The sequence below is a fragment of the Amblyraja radiata genome, chromosome 26 (assembly GCF_010909765.2).
Source record: "Amblyraja radiata isolate CabotCenter1 chromosome 26, sAmbRad1.1.pri, whole genome shotgun sequence".
Lineage (NCBI taxonomy): Eukaryota > Metazoa > Chordata > Chondrichthyes > Rajiformes > Rajidae > Amblyraja > Amblyraja radiata.
The window spans coordinates 31,459,483-31,487,291 of NC_045981.1; the positions used below are offsets into that span (position 1 = coordinate 31,459,483).

The 27,809-nt window shown below is 44.5% G+C and overlaps 1 protein-coding gene across 1 annotated transcript in view; it reads left to right on the forward strand.

Moving 5' to 3' along the window:
* The first annotated feature begins 5,290 nt into the window (after positions 1–5,290).
* Positions 5,291–27,809, forward strand: part of stx8 (syntaxin 8) — a 172,004-nt gene continuing 149,485 nt past the window's right edge. The window contains 2 exon segments of the mRNA XM_033044615.1: positions 5,291–5,307; positions 6,837–6,936. Coding sequence (XP_032900506.1) covers positions 5,291–5,307; positions 6,837–6,936 — 117 coding nt within the window.

Here is a 27,809-nt window from a genome sequence, read left to right on the forward strand (position 1 = left end):
TGATGCATGAAGTACATTCATACCAGATTGGGGAATTCATGTGGAACATATAATCTTAGGGTTGATCACATTTTGTCCCAGGAGATATTGGAATAGATACAAGAAAGTTGGAGCAGGAGTAAGCCACCTGTCTTCTAATGCCTGCGCTGCCATTAAATATGGACATGACTGATCTACCTCAGGCCTTAAAACTACTTCAGTGCCAGTTCCACATAGTCCTCAATTCAAATTGCCCTAATTGTTCAAAGGTCTGTCAACCTGATCTTCAAGAGTACAATCTGTTTTTACAGTTCTGCAATCCTTTAAGGACAGAATTCTAGAAAGTTGCTACCTTCTTAAGAAATTCCTGTGCATCTCAGTTTTAAATAAGACCAGTGATCATTTTATTGGGAATTCAGAAGATGAGGTCAACCATTGGCCCTCTTCTGTGCCTGTTTTACAGAGCATCCAATTCCTGATCTTTAAAAACAAATGTTTACCACGTCTTTAAATAAATCCAGGGTTGAAAGAGCCACGGAGCTAGAGAATGGAAACGGCCTCTTCAGTTCATCCACCATGTATTTCAACCATCCATTTAATTCACTAGCCACACATTATTCCCATTTAGAAATTCTTATCTACTCCCATCAGACGTTATTGCAGCAGGATGATCAAACTTTCCTGGTTTTAATCAGACTTTACTGGACTTTATCTTGCACCATACATTCCCTTATTCTGGTATCTGTACACTGTGGGTGGTTTGATTGTAGTCATGTATAGTCTTTCTGCTGACTGAATAGCACATAACATAAAGCTTTTCACTGTACCTCGGTACGCGTGACAATAAACTAAACTAAACCCGCACTGTCACAGAGAATGTGCACACTCTGCACAGACAGCAACTGAGATAAGCATTAAAGGCTGGTCTCTGATGGAGAGCTTTAATAGCTGTGCCTCTGTCCACCCTTGTAGTTTCCACAGTCCACCTTACAAAGAATTCTGGAGATTCATACCCTCTGTGCTAAGTTTTTTTGGAAACCCATGTCCCATATGGTACTGTGTATGATGGCTGTCTTTTTTCCTGTTGTCTTTCTAATCATTCAACCCCCCCCCTCTGCCCCACTCCCCTGAAAAATGAATTGTGAATTGTCTAATAACTCTGTACAATTGAACATTTTAAGACTGAAACTCTTTAATGTAGCATGTTCGCTGAATATAAAGTCATCTGCTTCAAAATACATTCAGACAGTTAAACTGGTATTTAGACATTAACAATGTTTCTGATTGCTAACAATTGGGAATATTTAAACCTGTAGAAGACTTTTAATGCAACATTAGCACATTAAGTCCATGTGAAGCTCACGTTATATGATCTGTTATATTCTTCCTATAAAAATGTTTTTCTTAAGGGACATATATAGACTATTTACAAAAGCTGCAGGTGTTTCGCCTCTACATTTTCCTGATCAGACATTTTCCAGCTTTGTTTATTTTATCAAAATCTATTTCATTGTTGTCATTATTTGTCTTCAGGTCATTGAGAAATTTCTGCAATTCATGTCACCATTTTTATGTTAGTTAAGGTATTGTTATTGGGTGCATTCTAGCTTATTGGGGTTAACTTGAGTGGCACAGTGGTAAATCTGCTGCCTCACAACGCCGGAGATCCGTGTTCGATCATGACTGTGTGCTGTCTGTGCAGAATTTGCATGTTCTCCCTGTGACCGCGTGGGTTTTCTCTGTGTGCTCCAGTTTTCGTCGACATTCCCAAGACGTGTGGATTTGGAGGTTTAATTCGGTTCTGTAAATTGTCTTATGTGAGATGCAAAAGTAAGATAATGTAGATCTAGTGTATGGGTGATTGATGGTAGACAAAAATGCTGGAGAAACTCAGCAGGTGAGGCAGCATCTTTGATTGATGGTTGGCATGGACTTGGTGGGCCAAAGGGCTTGTTGCCACACTGTATCTCTAAACTCCAAACAGTCGATTGGCTGACGTGCACTTTCCTTTCTTTGATTTTGGATTATTTTTCTTCAATTAAATGGACAGATCCCATCAATTGGACCCAACACGGTTATGAAAGTTATTTAAGGGAGAGTTCCTCTGTGATGTGATGCTATTTTACACCAATTTTTATGACAGCAACAAAAGTGACTCTTCTAATAATCCCACACCTAGCAAAATGCTCATTTCAATTAGTACTTGTTTCAAAATAACCAACAAAACTAAAATTAAAATATTGGCCCCATTGCAATTTTGGGACATGACTATTAGCACGACAGATTTATATCTTTGCAGCACCTTTAAAATTGTGTTACCTGTGTTGTGTTTTGTACATTTTTTCATGCCACTTCTATTGTCTTGTTAATTGACATTGGGACCTGTTTGCCTTGTTTAAGTCTGGAGAAGGATCCCGACCTAAAATGTTACCAATCCACATTCTTCAGAGATGCTGCCTGACCCGCTGAGTTACTTTCAGCATTTTGTGTCTTCTTTAAGATTTTGAAAAGCATCCAAATTCAGAAATCATTGACGATCTCTCTAATTTTTTATTCGGCTTATTCCCGATTCTCCCAGCCCCATTTTGTTTTATTTTTAGTTCTGAATTTCCAACTTTCATTTTAATATGAAATGAAAATGCAGAATTTTACTGTTCGGTTAGCATGGTGAGGAAATATAGTCCAAGTCGTAGAGCAGCACAGCATGAGAAAGACTACGTACACCACTGTACACCACATGTACTATGTAACGGTACTTTTACTAGAAATCTATATTTTCTACTGCCCTGGAATTCTTATAGTCCAGTGAAATCAAGCAGCCTTTTATTTCAAGTGAATGACAACATATTTGGATAGACATTTGTATCCATATAATGCAAAGTTGTTGTATCATCTGGATAGCATCTCAACTATTCCCTTGCTTCCTTTAGTAATCAGCCCTTGCCCACGCAACGGTTGATGTTCAAGCACTTGCCTGTATATTTCCAGCTATGCACCATGACCGCCACCTAGTGGAGGCGTCTGACAACCATGATGATCTGTGTTGGAAGGAACTGCAAATGCTGGATTATGCCAAAGATTGACACAAAATGCTGGAGTAACTCAGCGGGATAGGCAGCATCTCTGGATAGAAGGAATGGGTGAGACCCAAAATGTCACCCATTCCTTCTATCCAGAAATCCTGCCTGTCCCAAACATGATGATCTGCTGCAGAAACGGGATGAGCAATTAAACGTAGCAATGAACATAATTTACCTACTTTGAAACAAAGTTGAAGTATGTTTTAACATGATAACATTAAAAAAGAAGCCATCACAGTGAATCACGATTATAGAGTTCAGAAGTCCATACAATAAATGCAATAGGACTGAAAACAAAAGTATTACCACCGGCTGAATTACATCTAATGTGAACTAGATAACTTCTAGTATAATAGAGAATATAATAACTTTAAAGGATGCTCTTTCTGAATTATTTACTTATTTGGATAACACTGTATAATAGTTGTACTAAGGACTTTTACACTATATTGGGTTTTGTTTTTTTTACACTATATTGTTTTTGTATTCATTGTTTTTGTGTTTGTTATATTTCCCATTGAGTACTGTGTTTACAAACCTGTTGTGCCAGTCCAAGTAAGAATGTCATTGTTTTGTTTCAGTGTATATGACGATAAAACACTCTTTGCTCTTCCTACAATTAATCATGCTTCAGTGAGGAATAGGTTCTGGAAGAGTTAAGTAAAATAATTAACAATTGCAGGAACAAAGCAGGTCAGGCCTCATATCTGGAGGGGAATTAATGGGTGACATTTTGGGCTGGGTCTTCTCCATTCCCCTCCAAAGATACTGCCTGACCTTCTAAGTTGTTTGGTTTGCTCAAGATGACAGTTTCCAAGATGACAGTTCTACTGTGTCTCCATTCTGGAAGTGTTATTTTGGTTCAACTCATGTCATACCATTGTTAATCCCGGGATTATTTCGTGAAGCTTCAGGAAAACCATAGCAATACATAAAATATAAACCACAGAAACATTTAAAATAAAGGTAACATAGAACATTGTCCAAACTCTGCAGTGAGAAATATTGGGCCAGCATCTTAAACATTATTTAATCAATATATCTAATTTTTCACTGAATAACACTACCAAGTACTCTATACACATTAATAACTCCCACTGCATATTGGCATTCACATTGTGACAAAGATTTAGGAGGATCCGCTCACAGTGAACCAATGACAATTTTGTAGAGTACCCTCCATTAAGAAATTCAGCATCGAGACACAAAGAATGGTCGATGATGCTGACCAATCAAGGCTTTTGCACAATTTATGGGAGGTGGGAGGAAGTTAGTTAGTAAGTTAGAGATACAGCATGGAAACAGGCCCTTCGGCCTACTGAACCCACTGATTTCTTTCTTAAGTAATTTATGTAATTATATTCACTGTTACTTTTCTACTCCCATCATTTTTAAAAGTTGTGAGCAAAAGTCTCAAGGTTTTATTTTGTATACAGGAGACTGCAGATACTGGAATCTTGAAACAAACTGAAGGAAATATTTTTTAAATGCCCTATGATTTTTATTCTCGGTCTAAGAGTTCATGACTTCTTGGGCTAAAAATCTTTGATTTCTATTCTCCATCATCTCTCTGAGACTTTAATTTAATTTAATTCCTGGAGAGTGCCCACAGGGTGAAATATAGACAGCACAACGCGCCTTGAGTATTAGAAAGGCGCTATATAAATCCCATCCATTATTATTATTATTATATTAATATATTAGAAATTCTCCCAGATTATTTCCCTTTATGTTTGAAACAAATGATTCAACTCTGAGTAATATTCTCCATGTGGGACAACTGGAGAGGGGGGTTAAGGAAAGGAATATGCTCAGTAAGAAATGTTAAATGTCTGATTATAAAACAAACGTTGCCTGTTGAATATTGTGGGATGATAAAGCACTGAGCTCACATCGCGGTCGGAACTAATGTTCTGGGGACCGGGTTGTGTTCAGAACAAATGTGTGCGTCGAACCAGAAGCAGGAAGGAGAGCACAGCTGGAGCACACAGAGAGAGAGAGATGGCTGGAGATCCCTGGTGAGAGGCTGAGGAGGGTGGAGAGTGGATGGAGGAAGTGGAGGACAGGAGAGAGAGGGAGGGGAGGGGGCTGGAGGGAAGGGGCAGAGGAGAGACAGGGATGAGGGAGAGGGGGGAGGAGATGGAGGGTGTAGGAGGAGAGGGAGAGGGGTAAATAAGGGGAAGGAGAGGGAGGTGGTGGTTTGAGGATGAGATCAGTGCTGGGGAGCAGACATGGCTGGAGATCCCTGGTGAGCTGCCTGAGGGGCGGGAGAGAGGAAGAGGAAGGAGTGGAGGTGGAAGGGAGATGGAGAGTAGGTGTGGGGTGGATGGGGGGGGGGCAGGAAGGAGAGGAGCAGGAGCAGAGGGAGGGTAGGTGGATGGGAGGGGAGAAGGGTGGATGTAGAGAGAGGAGGAGGTGGTCAATAGGTCAGTGCAGGGGAGCAGAGGAATGGCTGTAGATCCCTGTTGAGCTGCAGGGAGTGGGAGGGGAGAGGTGAGGGAGGTGGAGGCCATCGATAAGTCAGGGGGGCAGGAGGGTCACAGAACTCTAGAGACACAAGGAACTGAGTTATACCAGCACCTTATGTTGATTACAAAGTCCTACTGGTTGTAAGGTGCCTGAGCTGCATCCAGCCACCCTCTAATGAACTAGGGTCAATCCTTGGTTTGACAGTCAGGGTAAAGCATGGGATGATGAGGTCTTCACAGCAACAGAGACCTGGATTCAATCCTGACCTCGGGTGATGTCTGTGTGAAGTTTGCACATTCACCCTGTGATCATGTGGGTTTCCTCTGGATACTCTGGTTTCCTCCCACATCCCTTAGACATGCTGGTTTGTTGGTTAATTGGCTTCTGTAAATTGCCCCTAGTGTGCAGGGAGTGGATGAGAAAGTGGGATAACATTGAACTGGTGTGGACAGGCGATTGATGTGTGGACTCGGTGGGCCAAAGAGTGTGTTTCCATGTTGTATCTCTAAATTAAGCTAAAAACTAAAGGCAGACGCTGGAATTTTGAGAGAAAAAAGCGCAAAGTGCTGGAGGAAGTTAGTGGGCCAGGCAGCATCTGTGAGTGAACGGGCAAGCAATCTGTTAGGTCGGGAGGGATCTGATGAGCTGTGTAATTATGGATACATTTCTGCTGTTGTCAGTAATCCACAGTGCCCAGTGAATGTCCAGTTTTGAGCTGCCCGATCTGTTTCTGAATTTAGACCATTCAGTAATTTTTAAGTGCCACGGAGGCTGTCCACAGCTTGAAGGTGGGACCTTGTCCCTTGCAGGACTATTTTGTAGATTGCAATGTCATACACCATGCCAAAGCCCTTTGGCCCACTAAGTCCACGCTGATCATTGCCTTGTCAATTATCTTCCCCTTTGCTCTACATACTGTACTTGAGTTTGATTTGATTTTGTTATATATGGTATTATCTGATTGGACAGCATGCACAACAAAGCTGTTTACTGTACATCAGTACATGTGACATTAATAAACCTACATCTGTTCCCCACTTATGCACAGTAGTGATACGTATGACAATACTTTCCGACCTATTGACTCAGGCAAGAGTGGTGGCATCGATGCCGTGAGCAATAGTCTTCAAGCGCCTTGAGTATTAAGCGCCTTGAGTATTTAAGCGCCTTGAGTATTGGAAAGGCGCTATATAAATCCCATCCATTATTATTATAGTCTCACTAAATGTATTTAAATAACCCAAATTTATGAATTCTTAATCTTATTCGCGATCGGACTATTCAGTAGCTTTTCTCTGATTTCTGCAGGTTGGCGAAATACGATTCCACCTGGCGCTTAGCGCAGGACATTGCTGAAAACGTTCATGACCGTAACCGACAGCAGAGGACGGGAGGTAATCCGTCCAAGGTACATTGTGTGATGGGCACCACGGCTTTGCAATTCCTTTTGTTGCTCGTCATGTTTTTCATGATGTCATTTAAAGAAATATAATTAGAGAAGGAAGCATAATTCAGCTAGGAAGTGTCTTCTTCTGGTAGTATATCAGAGTCACAGTCAGACCCAAAGGTCCTTCTACTTTTGAGGCACTTTACATGGGCAGCAGAGTGGCACAGCGAACAGCGCTGCTTCAATAGACAATAGACAATAGACGATAGGTGCAGGAATAGGCCATTCTGTCCTTCGAGCCAGCACCGCCATTCACTGTGATCATGGCTAATCGTCCACAATCAGTACTCCGTTCCTGCCTTCTCCCCTTGTCCCTTGATTCCCCTAGTCCCAAGAATATCTAACTCTCTTTTGAATGCATCCAGTGAATCGGCCTCCACTGCCTTCTGAGGCAGAGAATTCCACAAATTCACAACTCTCTGGGTGAATTTTTTTTTCCTCATCTCCATTCTAAATGGCCTACCGGTTAACTTTTTTTCCCTGTTGCCAGCGGGCAACTTAGGCAGCTTTTTAGGTTGCCAAATGACAGTTTAGGCGGTCAATTTAAGATGGCTTGCATGATGCGTGCGATAATGTGCTCGAACGAAGTCCGTAGTTACCAGTCGGAATTATGCTCAAGGAAGCATTCACATATTATTTCTGCTTCAAATAAAGTCACAAACCAAACAAATTCACCAATCAAGACATGATATATACCACAATGACGCAGCAAAATTATAATACGGTATCTCAACTCTTTTTACACATTGCATTTAATGCAATTTCTATTATTTCTTTCCACTTCCTAACAAAAATGTGGTTGGATTATTCAGCGTATGATCAACCTGTGTCAATAAATCCTGGACCATGGTAACATATATGCTTAACCAAGCACACTACAGATTGATGCAAGCATGTTTTCTGTGAAGGACCGAAAATTATCATGACATGGCCATAGCATAGGCCGTTATTGCTATTGGTACAGAAACACTCGCTTCCCACATAATTTAACCACAACAAAATATACAGGTTGCAAGGAAATTTCGAAAGGCATTTTATGATAATAGCTGTTAAAGCCGACTATACGCATCTGACAGGTTAAACATTAAACTAACTGACAAGAAATGGCCAAAGGACATAACTGCAGCAAATGTTCTTTTGGTAATATGTTTAAAGGTGTCAAAACACCACATTACCGGACATTCAGATTAAATGTATGTGTTGTGAACAGCAATGAAAATACCCAGTTTGTATGCACCAGATTTAAAAAAAATTATTGATAAACGCTGTTTCCATCATTCCCACTTCAGAATTAACGTTAAAATATCATCTGAAATGTCTCCTGACCAAATTTGTGATGTATATGACTGACTGTAAACTGTAAAACTTGGATATCCAACGATTAGTTGTGAATGTTGCTCATTAAATAACTACAGTACTGATACTCCATATTAAGAGCATTGATTTGCCGTTAAAATGAATTCTGTAATAACGGGTCAACGGTAGCAGTGACAATCGAACACTGCGGTTTTAATGTTTCACGTGTTCACAATTTAATTAATCCATCTTTATGGATTAAAACAAATAATAACATTGGGATTTAAAACACATTTGATTGCATTCCGTTATCAAACATAGTCAATTTTCGTTCTGAAGACATTTCCAGCACAGTAGGGTCGGGGGGGGGGGAGGCTGTGAATCAGTGCGGGATGGATAGATGGTGGTGGGGGGGGGGGGGGGGGGGGGGGGGGGGGGGGGGTGAGAAAGCAAGGTGCGGGATGGTTGGATTAAGGCAGGGGAATTAGTGCACGTTGGTTGGAATAGATAAAATTGTGAGGGGAGAGCACTGGGGATGTCAGTGGGGTTGAATGGGGTGGATCAGTACGGGATTGATGGGGCGCATCAGTACAGGATGAATGGGCGTATCAGTACAGGATGATTGGGGGTAGACAAATGTTGGAGAAACTCAGCTGGTGAGGCAGCATCTATGGAGCGAAGGAAATAGGCAACGTTTCGGGTCGACCCTTCTTCAGACTGATTCCCCCCATTCTTCGTGAATGGGGGGTCCAGTACAGGATGGATGGGGGGGAGGGCAGTGCAGGATGAATGGGGGGGTTCGGTACAGGATGGATGGGGAGATCAGTACAGGGTGGGTGGGGGGTTCAGTACAGTGTGGATCGGAGGGTCTGTGCAGGATGAATGGGTGGACCAGTACAGTGTGGATTGGAGGGTCTGTGCAGGATGAATGGGGGGTTCGCTACAGGATGAATGGTGCGATCAGTAAAAGATGAATGGGGGGCTCAGTACAGGATGGATCGGGGTGATCAGTACAGGATGGATGGGAGGGATCAGTACAGGATGAATGAGGAGATCAGTAAAAGATGAATGAGGGAATCAGTACAGGATGGATCGGGGGGATCAGTACAGGATGGATCGGGGGGGATCAGTACAGGATGAATGGGGGGGAGCAGTGCAGGATGGATGGGAAAGGGGTGAGTACAGGATGAATTGGATGGATGGGGAGTGGGGTGGCAGGAGAATCAATGCGAGGTGGATAGGGAGATCAGTGCAGGATGAATAGATGGGGGGGGGGGTAGATGCAGACGGGAGCACAGGGGATGTCAGTGAGGACTGAATAGAGGCTGGAATGGGGATCAGTGGAGAGGAGGGGTCCCAGGATAAGGCGTGGGGGGGGGGGGGGGGGGGGGGGGAGGGGAGAGAGGGAGCGAGAGAGCGAGAAAGAGAGAGAGAGCCTCTCCCTCCTTCCCACCTCTTCCTTGTTTTAAACGCGGATATGGTGGAGTGGCACGCAGCGTCCTCCGCACTAAAGCCGTCACAGCCGACATGAAACGTCACGTTCCTTCTCTCCAGAGTTGCTGCCTGACCCACTGAGTTACTCCAGTTTTTTGTGTCTATCTTCGGTATAAACCAGTATCTGCAGTGCCAAGCCGGGCAAAATGACTCGCCATTTAGGTTGCCCGGCGGCAGTTTGGGTGGTCATTGGCACCCGGGCAACTGCTAATTTCGAGCCCTGCCCTTATTCGTAAACTGTGGCCCCTGGTTCTGAACTCCTCCAACATTGGCAACATGTTTCCTGCCTCTAGCGTGTCCAATCCCTTAATAATCTTATATGTCTCAATAAAATTCCTCTCATCCTTCCAAATTCCAGTGAATACAAGCCCAGTCATTCCATTCTTTCATCGTATGACAGTCCCATCATCCCGGGAATTAACCTCATGAACCTACGCCGCACACCCTCAACAGCAAGAATGTCCTTCCTCAAATTTGGAGACCAAAACTGCACACAATACTCCAGCTGTGATCTCACCAGGGCCCTGTACAACTGCAGAAGGACCTCTTTGCTCCTATACTCCTCCTCATGTTATGAAGGCCAACATGCCATTAGCTTTCTTCACTGCCTGCGATACCTGCATGCTTACCTTCAGTGACTGATGAACAAGGACCCCCAGATCTCGTTGTACTTCCCCATTTCCCAGTTTGACACCATTCAGATAATAATCTGCCTTCCAGTTTTTGTCACCAAAGTGGATAATCTCACATTTATCCACGTTAAACTGCATCGGCCATGCAGTTATTATGCCACCAGGCAGGCGCTCAAGGAACAAGAGGACCTCGGCTTTACAATCACCCCAAGGCATTCTAGAAGAAACAGGCCAGTCAACTTGTCAGACCTCGACTTCGCTGATGACATCGTGCTGCTGTCAGACCAGGTTAGGGAGGCACAGGAGCTGCTCGGCATAGTCGAGACAGAGTGTGAGAAAGTGGGCCTCCACCTCAATACCAAGAAGATGGAGTTCATGGCATACAACATTGGTGACCATGACCCTCTCAAGACCAGTGTCGGTACATCTCTCAAGAAAGTGGAGGACTTCAAGTACCTGGGTGCTCGGAGAATGACATCAATGTTTGAAAGCGTTCGCATGGAAAGCCCTCAATAACATAGAAACATAGAAAATAGGTGCAGCACCGCCATTCATTGCCATCATGGCTGATCATCCCCAATCAATAACCCGTGCCTGCCTTCTCCCCATATCCCTTGATTCCACTAGACCCTAGAGCTCTATCTAACTCTCTCTTAAATCCATCCAGTGACTTGGCCTCCACTGCCCTCTGTGGCAGGGAATTCTACAAATTGACAACTCTCTGGGTGAAAACGTGTTTTCTTACCTCAGTCTTAAATGGCCTCCCCTTTATTCTAAGACTGTGGCCCCTGGTTCTGGACATTTTTCCTGCATCCAGCTTGTCCACTCCTTTTATCTATCTATCTATATTACTAAAAGTCTGTTCTTGACCGGTTTTGGCGATCAGTGCTGCGATTTCCGAGAGAACGCCGCCACCTACGGCCGTCATTTTTTGCCACCTCGCTCAGAGCCCCCCTCTGCCGCATGTGTGCCGAGGATTTTTCCAGTCGATGAAAAATGACAGAGATATTAATGATTTTACAAGATTCCCCACTCTCTCTGCTGCCCCCGCTGGCAGCAGGGGGGATGGACTATAAAACCAGGAAGTGGTGTGCCTCAATCAGTGTCTGCAAGCTGGAGGAAGGCAGAGGGTCACGTTTCTCTGAGCTGTGAATAACACTGAACACATGTGCACACAACTGTGAGTAAGTACCCTTAATGTGGTTTGAAAATGAAAATATGGTTAAAGTAAAAAAGCACTGCCTGCAAATGGTTGTTTGGGGGTTTGGGTTGAAATAAAAAGGCACCCTCTCTCCCCCACTCTCCTCTCCCCCCCCTCTCCTCACCCCCCCCCCCCCCCCTCTCCTCTACCCCCCCCTCTCCTCTCCCCCCCCTCTCCTCTCCCCCCCCTCTCCTCTCCCCCCCCCTCTCCTCTCCCCCCCCCTCTCCTCTCCCCCCCCTCTCCTCTCCCCCCCCTCTCCTCTACCCCCCCTCTCCTCTCTCCCCCCCTCTCCCCTCTCCCCCCCTCTCCCCTCTCCCCCCCATCTCCTCTCCCCCCCCTCTCCTCTCCCCCCCCTCTCCTCTCCCCCCCTCTCCTCTCCCCCCTCTCCTCTCCCCCCTCTCCTCTCCCCCCCTCTCCTCTCCTCTCCTCTCCCTCCCCCCCTCCTCTTCCCCCCTCTCCTCTCCCCCTTCTCCTCCCCCCCTCTCCTCTCCCCCCCTCCTCTCCCCCTCTCCTCTCCCCCCCCTCTCCTCTCCCCCCCTCTCCTTTCCCCCCCCTTTCCTCTCCCCCCCTCTCCTCTCCCCCCCCCTCTCCTCCCTCTCCTCTCCCCCCTCTCCTCCTCCCCCCCTCTCCTCCCCCCCCCCTCCTCCCCCCCCTCTCCTCCCCCCCCTCTCCTCTCCCCCCCTCTCCTCCCCCCTCTCCTCTCCCCCCCTCTCCTCTCCCCCCCTCTCCTCTCCCCCCTCTCCTCTCCCCCCTCCTCTCCCCCCCTGTCTTTCTCCCCTCTTTTTCCTCCCACTCCTCCCCTCCATCCCCTCCCCCACCGTCCCTCCACTAAACCCCCACCTCCCCTCCACACCCCCCTACCCCCTTCCCTCCACCCTCCCTGCTCCCCACCTATCCCCCTCCCCTCAACTCTCCCCCTCCCCTCCCCTCTCCCCCTCCCCTCACCTCTCTCCCCCTCACTCTCACCCTCTCTCTCTCCTCCCCTCCACCCCCACCTTTCCCCTCTCACCCACCCTCCCTCTTCTCCTCCTCTTGCCCCTCTCTCTGTGTCTCTGCCCCTTCTCTCTCTGCCCTCACTCTCTACCCCCCTCCTCCCCCCCTCTCTAGATGTGAATGCAAGTTGGGGGCTATGCATCAGTAGAGAGGGTGGTTATGGGGTAAAAGGAGCAAATTAATAATATTAACATAATATCAAGGGGGTAATTAGCGTGAGTGTGGGGGGGGGGGGGGATAGTTAGTGTGTGTGACACTGCATGCCGCCTCCCCCCCCACAACCGCACGTTGGGGGAACAGACCCAACGGGTCTGCACTTGGTCTAGTAATTTTATATGTTTCTATAAGATACCCCCTCATCCTTCTAAACTCTAGTGAATACAAGTATAGTCTATTCAATCTTTCCTCATATGACAGTCCCGCCATCCCAGGGATCAATCTTGTGAACCTACGCTGCACTGCCTCAATCACAAGGTGTCCTTCCTCAAATTAGGAGACCAAAACTGTACACAATACTCCAGTTGTGGTCTCACCAGAGCCCTGTACAACTGCAGAAGAACCTCTTTACTCTTATACTGAAATCCTCTTGTTATGAAGGCCAACATTCCATTAGCTTTCTTCACTGCCTGCTGTACCTGTAAGCCAACTTTCAGTGACTGGTGTACAAGGACGCCCAGGTCTCGCTGTACCTCCCCCTTACCTAAACTAACCCCATTGAGATAATAATCTGTCCCCTTGTTTTTGCCGCCGAAGTGGATAACCTCACATTTATTTATATTATACTGCATCTGCCACGCATCTGCCCACTCACTCAACCTGTCCAGGTCACCCTGCAACCTCCTAACATCCTTGTCATAGTTTACACTGACACCCAGCTTTGTGTCATCTGCAAACTTGCTAGTGTTGCTCCTAATTCCCTCTTCTAAATCATTAATATATATGGTAAACAGTTGCGGTCCCAACACTGAGCCTTGCGGCACTCCACTCGCCACTGCCTGCCATTCTGAAAAGGACCCTTTCACTCCTACTCTTTGCTTCCTGTTTGCCAACCAATATTTTATCCATGTCAACACCCTACCCCCAATACCATGTGCTCTAATTTTAGTCACCAGTCTCCCGTGCGAGACCTTATCAAAGGCTTTCTGAAAGTCTAGATACTCTACATCCACTGGCACCCCTTCATCCATTTTACTTGTCACATCCTCAAAAAATTCCAGAAGATTAGTCAAGCATGATTTCCCTTTCATAAATCCATCTTGACTTGGACTAATCCTTTTACTGCTATCCAAAAACCCCATTATGACCTCTTTAATAATTGACTCCAGCATCTTTCCCACCACCAAAGTCAGGCTAACTGGTCTGTAATTCCCCATTTTCTCTCTCGCTCCTTTCTTGAAAAGTGGGATAACATTAGCTATCCTCCAATCCACAGGAACTGATCCTCAATCTATTGAACATTGGAACATTATCAACAATGCATCCACTATATCTAGCCACCTCCCTGAGGATCCTGGGATGCAGACCATCAGGCCCAGGGGGATTTATCATCCTTCAATCCCATTAGCCTACCCAATACTATTTCTCGCCTAATGAAAATTTATTTCAGTTCTTCTACCCCCTTAGATCCTCTGTCCTCCAGTACATCTGGGAGATTGTTTGTGTCTTAGTGAAGGCAGATTCGAAGTACCTGTTCAACTCTTCTTCCATTTCCTTGTTACCCATAATAATTTCACCCGTGTCTGCCTTCAAAGGGACCCACATTTGACTTTGCTACTATTTTTCCCTTAACATATCTAAAGAAGCTTTTACTGTCCTTCTTTATATTCCTGGCCAGCTTCCCCTCGTACTTCATCTTTTCAGCCCATATTGCCTGTTTTGTTTCCTTCTGTTGTCCTATGAAAATTTCCCAATCCTCTGGCTTCCGGCTACTCTTTGCTGTGTTATACATCTTTTCTTTTAGTCTTATTCTATCCCTAACTCATAACCATATAACAATTACAGCACGGAAACGGGCCATCTCGGCCCTTCTGGTCTGTGCCGAACACTTATTCTACCCTAGTCCCATCTACCTGCACTCAGACCATAACCCTCCATTCCTTTCCCGTCCATATACTGTACCTATCCAATTTATTTTTAAATTATAAATTCGAACCTGCCTCCACCACTTCCACTGGAAGCTCATTCCACACAGTTACCACTCTCTGAGTAAAGAAGTTCCCCCTCATGTTACCCCTAAACTTCTGTCCCTTAATTCTCAAATCATGTCCTCTTGTTTGAATCTTCCCTACTCTCAATGGAAAAAGCTTATCCACTTCAACTCTGTCTAACCCTCTCATCATTTTAAAGACCTCTATCAAGTCCCTCCTTAACATTCTGCGCTCCAAAGAATAAAGACCTAACTTGTTCAACCTTTCTCTGTAACTTAGTTGCTGAAACCCAGGCAACTTCTCTTGTCAGCCACGGTTGCCTCCAACCCCCCTTAGAATCTTTCTTCCTTTTTGGAATGAAATGATCCTGCGTCTTCCGGATTATTCCCAGAAATTCCTGCCATTGCTGTTCCACCGTCGTTCCTGCTAGGATCCCTTTCCAGTCTACCTTGGCCAGCTCCTCCCTCATGCCTTCATAGTCCCCTTTGTTCAACTGCATCACTGACACTTCTGATTTAACCTTCTCCTTCTCAAATTACTGATTAATACTAATTATATTATGGTCACTACCTCCAAGCGGTTCCTTTACCTCGAGTTTTTTTACCAAATCTGGTTCATTAGACAACACTAAACCCCGAATTGCCTTTTCTCTGGTCGGCTCCATTACAAGCTGCTCCAAGAATCCATCTCGGAGGCATTCTACAAACTCTCTTTCTTGGGGTCCTGAACCAACATGATTTTCCCAGTCTACCTGCATATTGAAATCTTCCATCACCACAGTGGCATTACCTTTGTTACATGCCAGTTTTAACTCCTGCTGCAACTTACACCCTACATAACATGGGGAAAATCTGAACGTCTCGGATGTCTAAGGGTCTCAAACTGAGGTTCTTCCATGCACCTGTAGAGACCATATTATTGTACGGGTGTGAGGCATGGACTCTCACTCGAGCACTGTCCAAGTCTCAATGGTACCTACACCCGAATGCTCAGTAAAGTTCAAAATGTCAATTGGAGGGACCACATCCCCAACGACCAGCTCGATGGGGAGATTCCACCTCTGACTGAGAAGATCAGGTGGAGAAGGATGAGGCTCGCTGGTCACTGCCACCGCGCCCCAGAAATGTCAGCGAACAAGGTTGTGTTGTGGGAACACACCCATGGAAGACATGACCCGGGACGGCCAATCAAGACGATGCTGAAAACATTGATGGAAGACAATAGACAATAGGTGCAGGAGTAGGCCATTCGGCCCTTCGAGCCAGCACCGCCATTCAATGTGATCATGGCTGATCATCCCCAATCAGTACCCCGTTCCTGGCTTCTTCCCACATCCCCTGACTCCGCTATCTTTAAGAGCCCTATCTAGCTCTCTCTTGAAAGTATCCAGAGAACTGGCCTCCACCGCCCTCTGAGGCAGAGAATTTCAGACTCTCAACTCTCTGTGAGAAAAAGTGTTTCCTCGTCTCCGTTCTAAATGGCTTACCCCTTATTCTTAAACTATGGCCCCTGGTTCTGGACTCCCCCAACATCGGGAACATGTTTCCTGCCTCTAGCGTGTCCAAACCCTTAATAATCTTATATGTTTCAATAAGATCCCCTCACATCCTAAACTCCAGAGTATACAAGCCTAGCCGCTCCATTCTCTCAGCATATGACAGTTCTGCCATCCCGGGAATTAACCTTGTCAACCTACGCTGCACTCCCTCAATAGCAACAAAGTCCTTCCTCAAATTTGCGGACCAATACGACCAAGACGTATGTGTTGAGACAAAAGAGGAGCTTGCCAGCTGCACGGAGGACAGAGATGAGTGGTGCGCCCGTCACCGTGCCCGCGGGAAACCAGCACCACCGCTTTGCTAATGTTTTCAACGATGATGATGATGCCATGCATCTGCCCACTCACCCAACCTGTCCAAGTCACCCTGCATCCTCATAGCATCCTCCTCACAGTTCACACTGCCACCCAGCTTTGTGTCATCTGCAAATTTGCTAATGTTGCTTTTAATCCCTTCATCTAAATCATTAATGTATATTGTAAATAGCTGAGGTCCCAGCACCGAGCCTTGTGGTACCCCACTAGTCACTGCCTGCCATTCTGAAAGGGACCCGTTAATCCTTGCTCTTTATTTACTGTCTGCCAACCAATTTTCTATCCATGTCAGTACCCTACCCCCACTACCACGTGCTCTAATTTTGCCCACTAATCTCCTATGTGGGACCTTACAGCTCCAAGGACCAGGGTTTGATCGCCACTAATGTTGCCTGCGTGTAATTTGTACATTCTCACTCATGGTTCTCTCTCTGGTGTTCTGGTTTCCTTCCACATTCCGGTAATGTGCAGGTTGGCAGGTGAATAGGCTACTGTAAATTGCCTCTATTATGGAGATATGGCATATGGATATTGATTTTATTTTGTTTATTATATGTTATCTATGAGTACTGTGTTTCCAGGCCTGTTATGCTGCTGCAAGTAAAAATTCCATTGTCCTGTTGTCGGTAAATATGACATTCAAACGCTCTTGACTCAGGAGTGGTAGAATCTGGGGGAGCGGGAGACGTTGATGAGAGTGTGGGAAGAATAGAGTGTAAAAATGGAAAAAGACACAAAGTGCTGGAGGAACAGGGCAGGCAGCATCTCTGGAGTACATGGATGAGATACATTGCAGGTCTCGACATGAAAAGTCACCCAGCCATGTTCTCCAGACATCCTGACGGATCTGCTGATTTGCATCAGCACTGTATCCTTTTGTGTATTGACCAGCATCTGCAGTACTTAATGTAAAAATGAGTGCCTTGTGTTTGGTGTACACCCAGTGGACTGAAGGGCCTGTTTCCACGCTGTGTTTCTCTGTGATCCTATATTATACCATGCTTGGCATCGGGGATGGTTTCCAACCAGGGAGATTTGACAGCAGTCATCTCCACAGTGGCGCAGCTGGTAGAGACCAAGGATCGATCCTGACCTTGGGCGCTCTCTATGTGGAGTTTAGATGTTCTCCCAGTGACTGCCCACATCACAAAGACATGCGGGTTTGTAGGTTAATTGGCCTCTGTAAATTGTAAGTGTGTAGGGTATCTAAGAAGGAGTGGGCGAGAAGGAGGGAGATTAAAAAATAGGATTAATGTAAAGGGTCAGCATGGATTTGATGGGCCGATTGGTTTATTTCTGTAGGATAGGAACAGGTACGTGGAAGGAAAGGTTTAGTGGGATGAGGCCAAATGCAATCATATGGGATGATATCATTTTCACCCAGCAGGTTATTTTACTAACACATTCTGAGGGGCTTTCCAAACGAAACCCAATTTAGTCAAAGATCAAAAGTTCATCTCAAGTTGTCATGTTGCTCCATTAAGGGCCTGTCCCACCAGCATGCGACTCCATGCGGCAAGCGCGACCTAACGCGGTCGCTTGAGCCGGACGGCCTCGCGGGGCCGGTCCCACTTCGATCGCCGGAGCCGTATGGAGTTGTGCGGAGTTGGTCCCGACATTGCGCGGGTCTCCAAAAAACTGACCGTGTTCAAAAATTCCGCGCGGCAACGGCCTGCCGGCCCGCAGCTGCCTCGACGCCGTACGTCACGCGCGAACTTCCTGCGGACTTCGCTCGAACTTCATGTCACTCACTCGACCTCCGCGCGGTTCCCGCTTCTGGTTTGGTCGCACTTGCTGCATGCAGGCGCATGCTGGTGGGACCGGCCCTTTAGGTCGCACTTGCCGCATGGTGTCGCATGCTCGTGGGACAGGCCCTTAAGTCTCTTGAAAATGGCAGCTCACTGTTTGCCTTGCCAATGAAACGTATTGGATGTATTGAGGATATATCTGCCTGGTTAACCGTAAACATCATGCCTTGATGATTAGTGTTAACTACAAGGGGTCCTCATAATTCATCGTTGGTGCATTCCAGAAATATATGAATTAGAGAAGTTGTAATGTTTAATGGGAGTTTATAAGACATAGGAGCAGAATTAGGCCATTCAGTCAGAATTAGGCCATTAGGCCATTTTTATGCCTGAAAAAAGCAGTGGGATAAGATTTCTGATGAAGGTTCCTGGAACTGAAAAGTTAACTGTTTCTCCTTCTACGGATGCTGCCTGACCTGGTGAATGTTTCCAGCATTCTCTAGCTTTATTTCAGATTTCCAGCATCTGTAGTTATTTGATTCTTGAATAAGAGTAGGTTAGGATTTAAATTGCCATCATGCATTGGTTGTGTCATTACTTTTACTATTAAATAATGTTAATTATGTTAACATTTTAAGGTTATAAAGGTGAGTGATTTGGCTTGCTGGATTGAGTGAAGGGGATGGGGAATTGTGAGGATGATCCCAGGAAAAATTGGGTTAACATAAGAAGAGGGTGTAAAGGCTCTGGGCTGTACTTATTGGAGTTTAGATGGATGAGGAGGGATCTCATTGAAACCAAAGATAGACACAAAGTGCTGGAGTAACTCAAGCAGCATCTCTTGAGAGAAGGAATGAGTAATGTTTTGGGTTGAGACCCTTCGTGAGACTGGGAGTCAGGGGAGAAAGAAACTAGAGATATGGAAGGGTACAAAGAGCATGGAAGGTGTGAAAAGGACAAATCAAAGCAGACAATGTGCAAGGAAATGTGCAATGGCTCATTGTTGGCTGAGGGGAAGGTGACAACGAGGTATACAAACAGTAAAATTAATCAGGAGCCCAGTGAAACTAGTAGGAGAAGTAGGGTGGGGGAGGGATGGAGAGAGGGAAAGCAAGGGTTACTTGCTTAGTTAGTTAGAGAAACCAATATTCATACGCTGGGTTGTAGGCTGCTCCAATTGATCCTAGAGCGGAATTCTCGGATCTTTTGATTACTCTAGCGCGGGGCTCCCTTAGATGCGGGACCCAATTGGGAGCAATCGGTCCAATCGGCTTAAGGCCGGCCCTGCAAGCATAGGTTTCATTTTAGTGTCATTTCTTGCATTGTCACCTTACAAAGGGGTTGAATAGTTGTTTGGAAGCCTTGAAGTCAGATGCACTTTTCTCGTTCTCAGAGATACAGGTTCATGATGCCATCCATCTCCAGCACAGACCCTTCTCATTGCCTTTGAAAACGTGGCAAGCATTGTCAAATGTCCTGCAATGTGTCCAGGAAAATCTTAACAGCTTTAATGTCAGCACCACCCCTATTGCACAAGTATGTTTATAAAGCTGGTGTGTTACAGCAACCATTGACCAAAAATTGCATTGAGGTATTCAATTTCACATTTCATGCCTCTTATCCACTTATTTCACAGCTCTTTGTCTTTTCATCTCTGGCCTTTAACCACCCCTCTGCCAGGCAAACCTCCCTCACCTGTAGAGGTACACAGAACTACAGATGTGGTTTACAAAAAAGATATAAGGAACTGAAGTAACTCAGCAGGTAAGGCAGCTCTTTAGACTCTCCTCACCTGTCACCAACTATCACCTGCCAGGCTTTGCTCTGCTCCCACCTCTCTTTTCCAGCTTTCTTCCCCCTTTTATAATCAGTCTGAAGAAGGGTCCCAACCTGAAATGTCACCTTTCTATGTTCTCCAGAAATGCTGCCTAACCCACTGAGTTACGCCAGCAAATTGTATTTTTTGTGTAGTTCTTTGTGCCTGTTATTGAAGTCTTCTTGCATTCACAGAGGGTGGTGGGTATATGAAACAGTTGCCAGAGGGGGTAGTTAAGGCAGGTACTATATCATTTATAATACATTTGGATGGGTACGTGGACAGGAAAGGTTTAGAGTGATATGGGCCAAACTTGGGCAGGTGGGTCTAATGCAGATGGGGCATCTTGGGCGGTATGACAAAGTTGGGCTGAAGGGCCCATTTTCACGCAGTATGAATCGAAGACTCTATAAGTATTTTTGTTTTGTGGGGAGACTTGCAGAGAAGTTTTCTGTCTTCTTTCTTGATGCCTTTCTCAGGAGTCGAGGAATGAAACATTGAAATTCGTACTTGCAGCAGCATAACAGGTCTGTCAACACAGCACTCATAGGTCCTTCAAAGAAACAAATAAAAGTTCAATAAATTACATTAAAAAAGCAATATTATTGCAAAACTAAAGCCACTAATGCAACCAACACAGGCATCTGCTGAACAAAAGCAAGGCTGATCATGGTGTTCTTCTGATGAAGGTCGTCATGTCGGCAGCAGCCCACATTCCATTGTCTCTGTTGCTTTGTTCTACTGGCGTGTTCATGTGTGTCAATTGCTTTGTTCTAAACTTCACTTCTTTGCTGACCTGACCATCTTTTCGCAGAATGAAACAGATGGCTGTCAGCAGCAAGCCAAGATGACACATGATATTGACAGCGTGACCACTTCACTTAATCATGTCCCTTTTCACAGCCAGAGCCAAGCTTTTTACTCTGTTTCTTATGTTGAAGTTCTGCAATAGAAATGGGGTTTTCAGTTGTGGTTGCACAGTTATGTGGAGTCAGCATGGTAATAGTTCACAGTCTCATTGCGTGTTTTCACCATGAGAGATCCAAGGCTCCCACATTTGCTCGTCCATTCCTGACTGCACCTCTCATCGAAACAGATGTCAGTGTGAAATAGATCAATGGGTGGCACGGTGGCACATCAGTAGAGCTGCTGCCTCATGCCACCAGCGACTGTTCTTCCTATGACCTTGTGGGTTTTCTCCAGGAGCTCCCATATCCCAAAGATGTGTGGGCTTGTAGTTTAATTGGCTCCTATTGTGTGTGGAGTGGATCATAAAGTGAGATAATATAGAACTAGTGTGAATGGGTGATTGATGGCCGGAGTGGACACCTGGACTCAGTGGGCCGTTGCGACTGTTTCCATACTGTACCTTTCTATCTTTCATTCTATCTATCTTCCTCCCTCCCTCCCTCCCTTAAGGTAAAGTAGTTTAAGATAAGGCAAAATGTGAAATAACAAGTCATATTATTAAGACTGAAGAAGGGTCTTGACCTGAAATGTCACCCATTCCTTCTCTCCAGAGATGCTGCCTGTCCCGCTGAGTTACTCCAGTATTTTGTGTCCATCTTCAGTGGAAACCAGCATCTGCTGTTCTTTCCTTCATGGTTAACTTATTGTCCTCTTTTGCTACCAAGATTCATGTGCAATTCATATTCTCATTTATTACGTTTTCAAATGATTAAAAATATATTTTGTATTTTTGTTTCATTTAATCCGATCATTATTTCTCTTTTTTATCTTTCATTGTGTGCATGCACTCATCTTTTTTCTATCTGCAAGCCCAGACTTTCCTTAAGTGGAATAAACTGGCTCCAGTGTGCTTGGCACTGATTCACACATTTAACCAGCTGTGGAACATTATGCCTGACATATACAAATGTTTTTTTTTTAATCACTTAAAATGCAAGAAGATATTTAAAAATTAATATATTTAAATCATTTAACTCAAGGTAAAAATATATTATTCAAGGCTTAAATCTGCCCCTCCCATAGTCATAAGCACAGAACAGCCCAAATTGTCCATGTCGATCAAGATGCCCCATCTAAGCTAGTGACATTCGCCCGAGTTTGGACCATATGCCTCTAAACCTTTCCTATCCATATACTTGTCTTTCAAATGGTGTTATTGTACCTGTGTCAACGACCTCCACGTACAGCTCGTTCCATATACCCACCACTCTTTAAGTTAAAAAGTTGCTCCGAATGTTCCTATTAAATTTTTCCCCTCTCACAAACCTTTGTCCTTGGTTCTTGAATCCCCTACTCTGGGTAAAACAATCTGTGTGTTCACCCTATCTATTCCCTTCATGATTTTATACACCTCTATAAGATCAACCCTCAGCATCCTGCACTCCATGGAATAAAGTCCACACCTGCCCAATCTCTCCCTGTTGCTCAGGTCCTCGGGTCTTGGCAACATCTTCATAAATCTCAAAAAGGAAGTGACTGAACATGTGGCATGTCAAACCTGCTGCAGGATCATTGGCAAATTCCACATTACAAGTTCTGGCTTTCTCTATCTTTCAGTCTAAATTAAATTAAATGTCTTTATTTATATAGCACATTTTTAGTCAACTTGCATTGACCCCAAAGTGCTTCACATAATTACATCCACACACACAGGCAAAGGTGGGTGAAGTGTCTTGCCCAAGGACACACACAGGCAAAGGTGGGTGAAGTGTCTTGCCCAAGGACACAACGACAGTATGCACTCCAAGCGGGATTCGAACCAGCTACCTTCCGGTTGCCAGCCGAACACTTAGCCCATTGTGCCATCTGTCGTCCCAAGTCTAAAGAAGAATCACCTACTCCTTTTCTCGAGAAATGCTGAGTGACCCGCTGAATTACTCTAGCACTGAGTATTTATTTTGGTAAAACAGCATCTGCAGTTCTTTGTGTCTGTATTAAAGTCTTCATTGCATTCATTCATAGAGTATGAGTGGCAGGTATATGGAACGAGCTGCCAGATGGGAGTAGTTGAGGCAGGTAATATAACAGCATTTAAAAGACATTTGGACGGCAGTACAAGTGGTGGCTTTGGACTTCAGAATTTTGTCTGTTAATCATGACGAACATTTCTGAGGAGCTTCGGATTTCCAGGAGGACACTAGAGTATAAACCTCCTAATACGTTTGAAGGTAAAATGGCCAACTGTTCCATGGAAAGCTGTCAGCCTTTTTGATGAAAATCCAGGCCAATAAAAAAAATCCGAATGTGCAATCTCAAGTCTAACTAACAGCAGACACTATGAGATAATCTGCTACAGAAAATTATAGCTCAATATGTTCTTCGCCAGCAGGTTAACCTGCTTCGGTGCCTCCCTAATTACCTTTCAGTCTGCTGTAAAAGGAAACAGTGCTCATCAATAACCAGTCCATCTGGGAATGTTTTCTTCCAGTTTGAATGCTCTTTCTTGTATAGTTGACCACCGTGATGATATTAAAATGGGGCAAGTTTCATATTCTACAAAACCTGCCCCTCCACCAATCTTCCAGACACAGCTGTGATGAAGGTTTAATCATATGTTTTGTCATTTTCTGGGATTTCAGCCATTAATATTTATGGGAAATGATGGTTGAGACATTAATTGTAGCTTACGGAATGTATATGGCAATAGTTATTTCATTAAACTGGTGCTTGGAATATGTTTTATATCATTGATTCATTGCCAGAGTCCTTCCAAGTACAGCATAAGATGTGTAAGAAGGAACTGCAGATGCTGGTTTAAACCGAAGATAGACACAAAAAGCTGGAGTAACTCAGCGGGACAAGCAGCAGCTGTGGAGAGAAGGAATGGGTGACGTTTTGTGTCGAGACCCTTCTTCAGTCTGAACCCGAAACGTCTCCATTCCTTCTCTCCAGAGATGCTGCCTGTCCTGCTGAGTTACTCCAGCTTTTTGTGTCTATCTACAGCATAAGATGTGCTGAGTCAAAAGCCAATAAGGGGTATCCATTATGATTTGATTTATTAATTAAAAACAGTGATCACGAATGCAATAGACTGATTTTATTTTTCTCATCAAGTGCCAGTGTATTTTTGACAATTGGGCGATTTAGTTTAAAGATACAGCGTGGAAACAATCCCTTCAGCCCACCAAGACTACGCCATCTAGCGATCACTTGTTCACACTAGTTCTATGTTGTGCTACTGTCTCATTCACTCCCTATGGGCAGTTTACAGCAGCCAGTTTATCTACAATCTTGCACGTCTCCGGGGTGTGGTAGAAACCGGACCACCTCTCTTTTCCAGCTTTCTCTCCCTCACCATAATCAGTGTGAGGAAAGGTCCTGACCAGAAACCTGAAATATCCTGAACTGCTGAGTTACTCCAGCACTTTGTGTTCTACCTCAAATATGCTGGAAGATGAAGAATGGAAACTTTAATCAATGATTTGTTATTTTGGGATTCTTGTAAGTTGAAAGTGTAGTTGCTAGTACCTTGCAGTGGAAAGTAAAAATGGAAGGAAGGACTGAGCTGTGGGCAACATCAGGGAACTGATCACAACTCAGATGGGAATCAGTCTGACAATAATGGCTTTGTTACGACATTTTCTATCTGACTATAAAATTAGTCCGAGGCTATAAATTTGCATTAAATGGTCCAAATGTTCTTTATTTGATGATGATAATAGGAGCATGATTAGGCCATTTGGCCAATCAAGTCTATGCCACCATTCAATCATGGTTGATCTATATTTCTCTCTCAACCCCATTCTCTCATGTTCGTCCCATAACGTTTGACACCCTTACTAATCAAGAACCTATCAATCTTCATTTTAAAAATACCCAATGACTTGGCCTCCACAGGGCCTGATGGTTGCTGGGAAGAAGTTGTTCCCGAATCTGGAGGTCACGATATTCAGACTCCTGTCCATCTTGCTCAATGGTAGGAGAGAAATGAGAGTGTGGCCAGCATAGTTTGGTTCTTTAATAATTCAAATGCTTTTTTGAGTCAGTGCTTCCTAACCCACTGAGTTCTTGGTTCTTGGTCCTTCAGCCTAAGCTACTTTTTAAATAATTCCATGTGGTACTCAATCTCTCCTAAAGAATTATCTTTAATACAATATTTTGGATTGATTGGAATTATTTTATATGTGTGGCTTTTTTGGAACACTTCACTGGCGGAAATATATTTTGTTCATCAAATTTAGTGAACTCCTCATCATTTTAAAGATCCCAACACAAGGTGCTGGTGGAACTCAGTGGGCCATGCAACATCTGGAAACTCGGTCTGAAGAAGGGTCCCAACTCTTCGACGGAGATGCGATTTTTTTTCCTGTATCGTATCTCCGTCCGCACTGTGGCCTAACATCAAGGAGTTGGCGGCCTTTGCTGGATACAGACTTCAGGAGCTCCAACCGCGAGAGCCTGCGGACTTACCATCGTGTCAGGGATCGACCTCGGAGCTCTAACCGCGGGAGCCAGCGGACTTTAACATTGCCGAGCTCGTGTTCCCTGGTTAGAGACCGACTTCGGGAGCTCCAGGCCACAGGAGCTTCGACCACCCCGAGGCGGGGGCTTCAATCGCTCCGACGCGGGAGCTTCGATAGCCCCGACTGCAGATGGTTCGACTGCCCCGATCGCGGGAGAATAAGGAGGAAGAAGATTGGACTTTATTGTCTTCCATCACAGTGAGGAACGTGGGGAATCCGTTGTGGTGGATGTTTATGTTGACTTTTATGTAGTTGTGTGTCTTGTTGTTTTTTTTTAGTATGGCTGTATGGTGATTCGAGTTTCACTGTACTTTAATTGGTACATGTGACAACAAACTGACCTTTGAAACTTTGAACCCTAAACGTCGTCAGTCTGAAGAAGGGTCCTGACCCAAAATGCCATCTGCTCATACCTTCAACAGATGCTGCCTGACCCACTGAGTTCCTCCAACTGTTCGTGCTTTGCTCATGATTCCAACATCTGCAGTTTGTCGTGCTTTCATAATTTTAAAGATGTCATTAGACTTATCTTTAATAGAGCCTTCTGCCTACCGAGTCCATGCTGACCAGTGATCACCCCATACATTAACACTATCTCACTACCAGGGACAATTTACAATTTTACCAAAGCCAATAAACCTACAAACCTGTACGTCTTTGGGATTTGGGAGAAAACCCACATGGTCACAGGGAGAACGTACAAACTCCGTACAGACTGCACCTGTAGTGAACTTCTTAATGAACTTGTTGCAATAGAATGCTAGAAATATACAGGAAGAGAAATAGGAATAGAATGCCAGACAATAGTACAAATGCGTTAAAAAATATATACAGCTGTAAGTCTCCATTCAAATTCCAACCATCGCACAACAAACCTAATTTTTTGATTTTTTTTTACACTGATCAGTCTTGTCTTTCTGTGCATGCACACTAGATGTCCCCGTAAGCATCCATACAGAACACAACTAGATGCAGGATCTCCCTGGATTAGGAAGACCTGATTTATGGAAATTCGACAATGCATATTCTTCCATAAATCTTGAAAACATCTTTCAAGCTAGTAATAGTATTAATAAAATACTTAGCGGCATTCATTGATATCTGAATATAGTATATGTTCCAAAGTTATTGAAACATATAAGATTATTAAGGGTTTGGACATGCTAGAGGCAGGAAACATGTTCCCGATGTTGGGGGAGTCCTGAAACGGGGGCCACAGTTTAAGAATAAGGGTTAAGCCATTTAGAACGGAGATGAGGAAATACTTTTTCACACAGAGAGTTGTGAGTCTGTGGAATTATCTGCCTCGTAGGGCGGTGGAGGCCGGTTCTCTGGATGTTTTCAAGAGAGAGTTAGATAGAGCTCTTAAAGATAGCGCAAGGGATATGGGGAGAAGGCAGGAACGGGGTACTGATTGTGGATGATTAAGCATGATCACATTGAATGGCCTACTCCTACACCTATTGTCTATTGTTGGAGTAACTCAGCAGGTCAGGGAGCAACTCTGGAGAATATGGATAGGCGACTTTTCGGGTCGGGACCCTTCTTCAGAAATGTTGCCGATCCATGTTCTCCAGAGATACTGCCTGCTCCGTTGTTTTACACCAGCGCTTTGTGTGTTTTTTTTTGTAATGCAGCATCTGCAGTTCCTTGTGCCTACTGTATACATTGTGATGATGCAAATTCTCCCCTAAATTTTAAAATACTTTTTCAAGCTTTTCATGGTGTTAATTTACAACTGGGTGCAACATATGCTCCATTAGTTTAATTATGGGCAGCGTTAGAGCCAACATAATTGGTGAAATGAAAGAATCATAGCAAGTATGTGCAAAGCGATACAATATGGGTGGCTATAGAAAACGGACATTTTTGATATAGAAAAAATAGTTTATGCACATTTCTCAGAAATGGAAGTCTAATGTAACCTGGAGACTGCCTGTACTTAGGTTTACAGTTACTTACGTGCAATTTTCTATCTCAGCAGTTTCATTTCAGAAACATTTTCTTTCCAATTTTTATGAGTATTGGGCAGAGGTAGTAAATTCTGCTTATCAGCAAATATATCAGTTTTATTCTCTTTTACTCTTTAAGCACATGGCACAGTGGTGCAACTGGTAGAACTGCTGCCTCACAGTGCCAGAGACCCGGGTTTGATCCTCACTCGGGTGCTGTCTGTTTGGTGTTTGCACGTTCTCCCTGTGA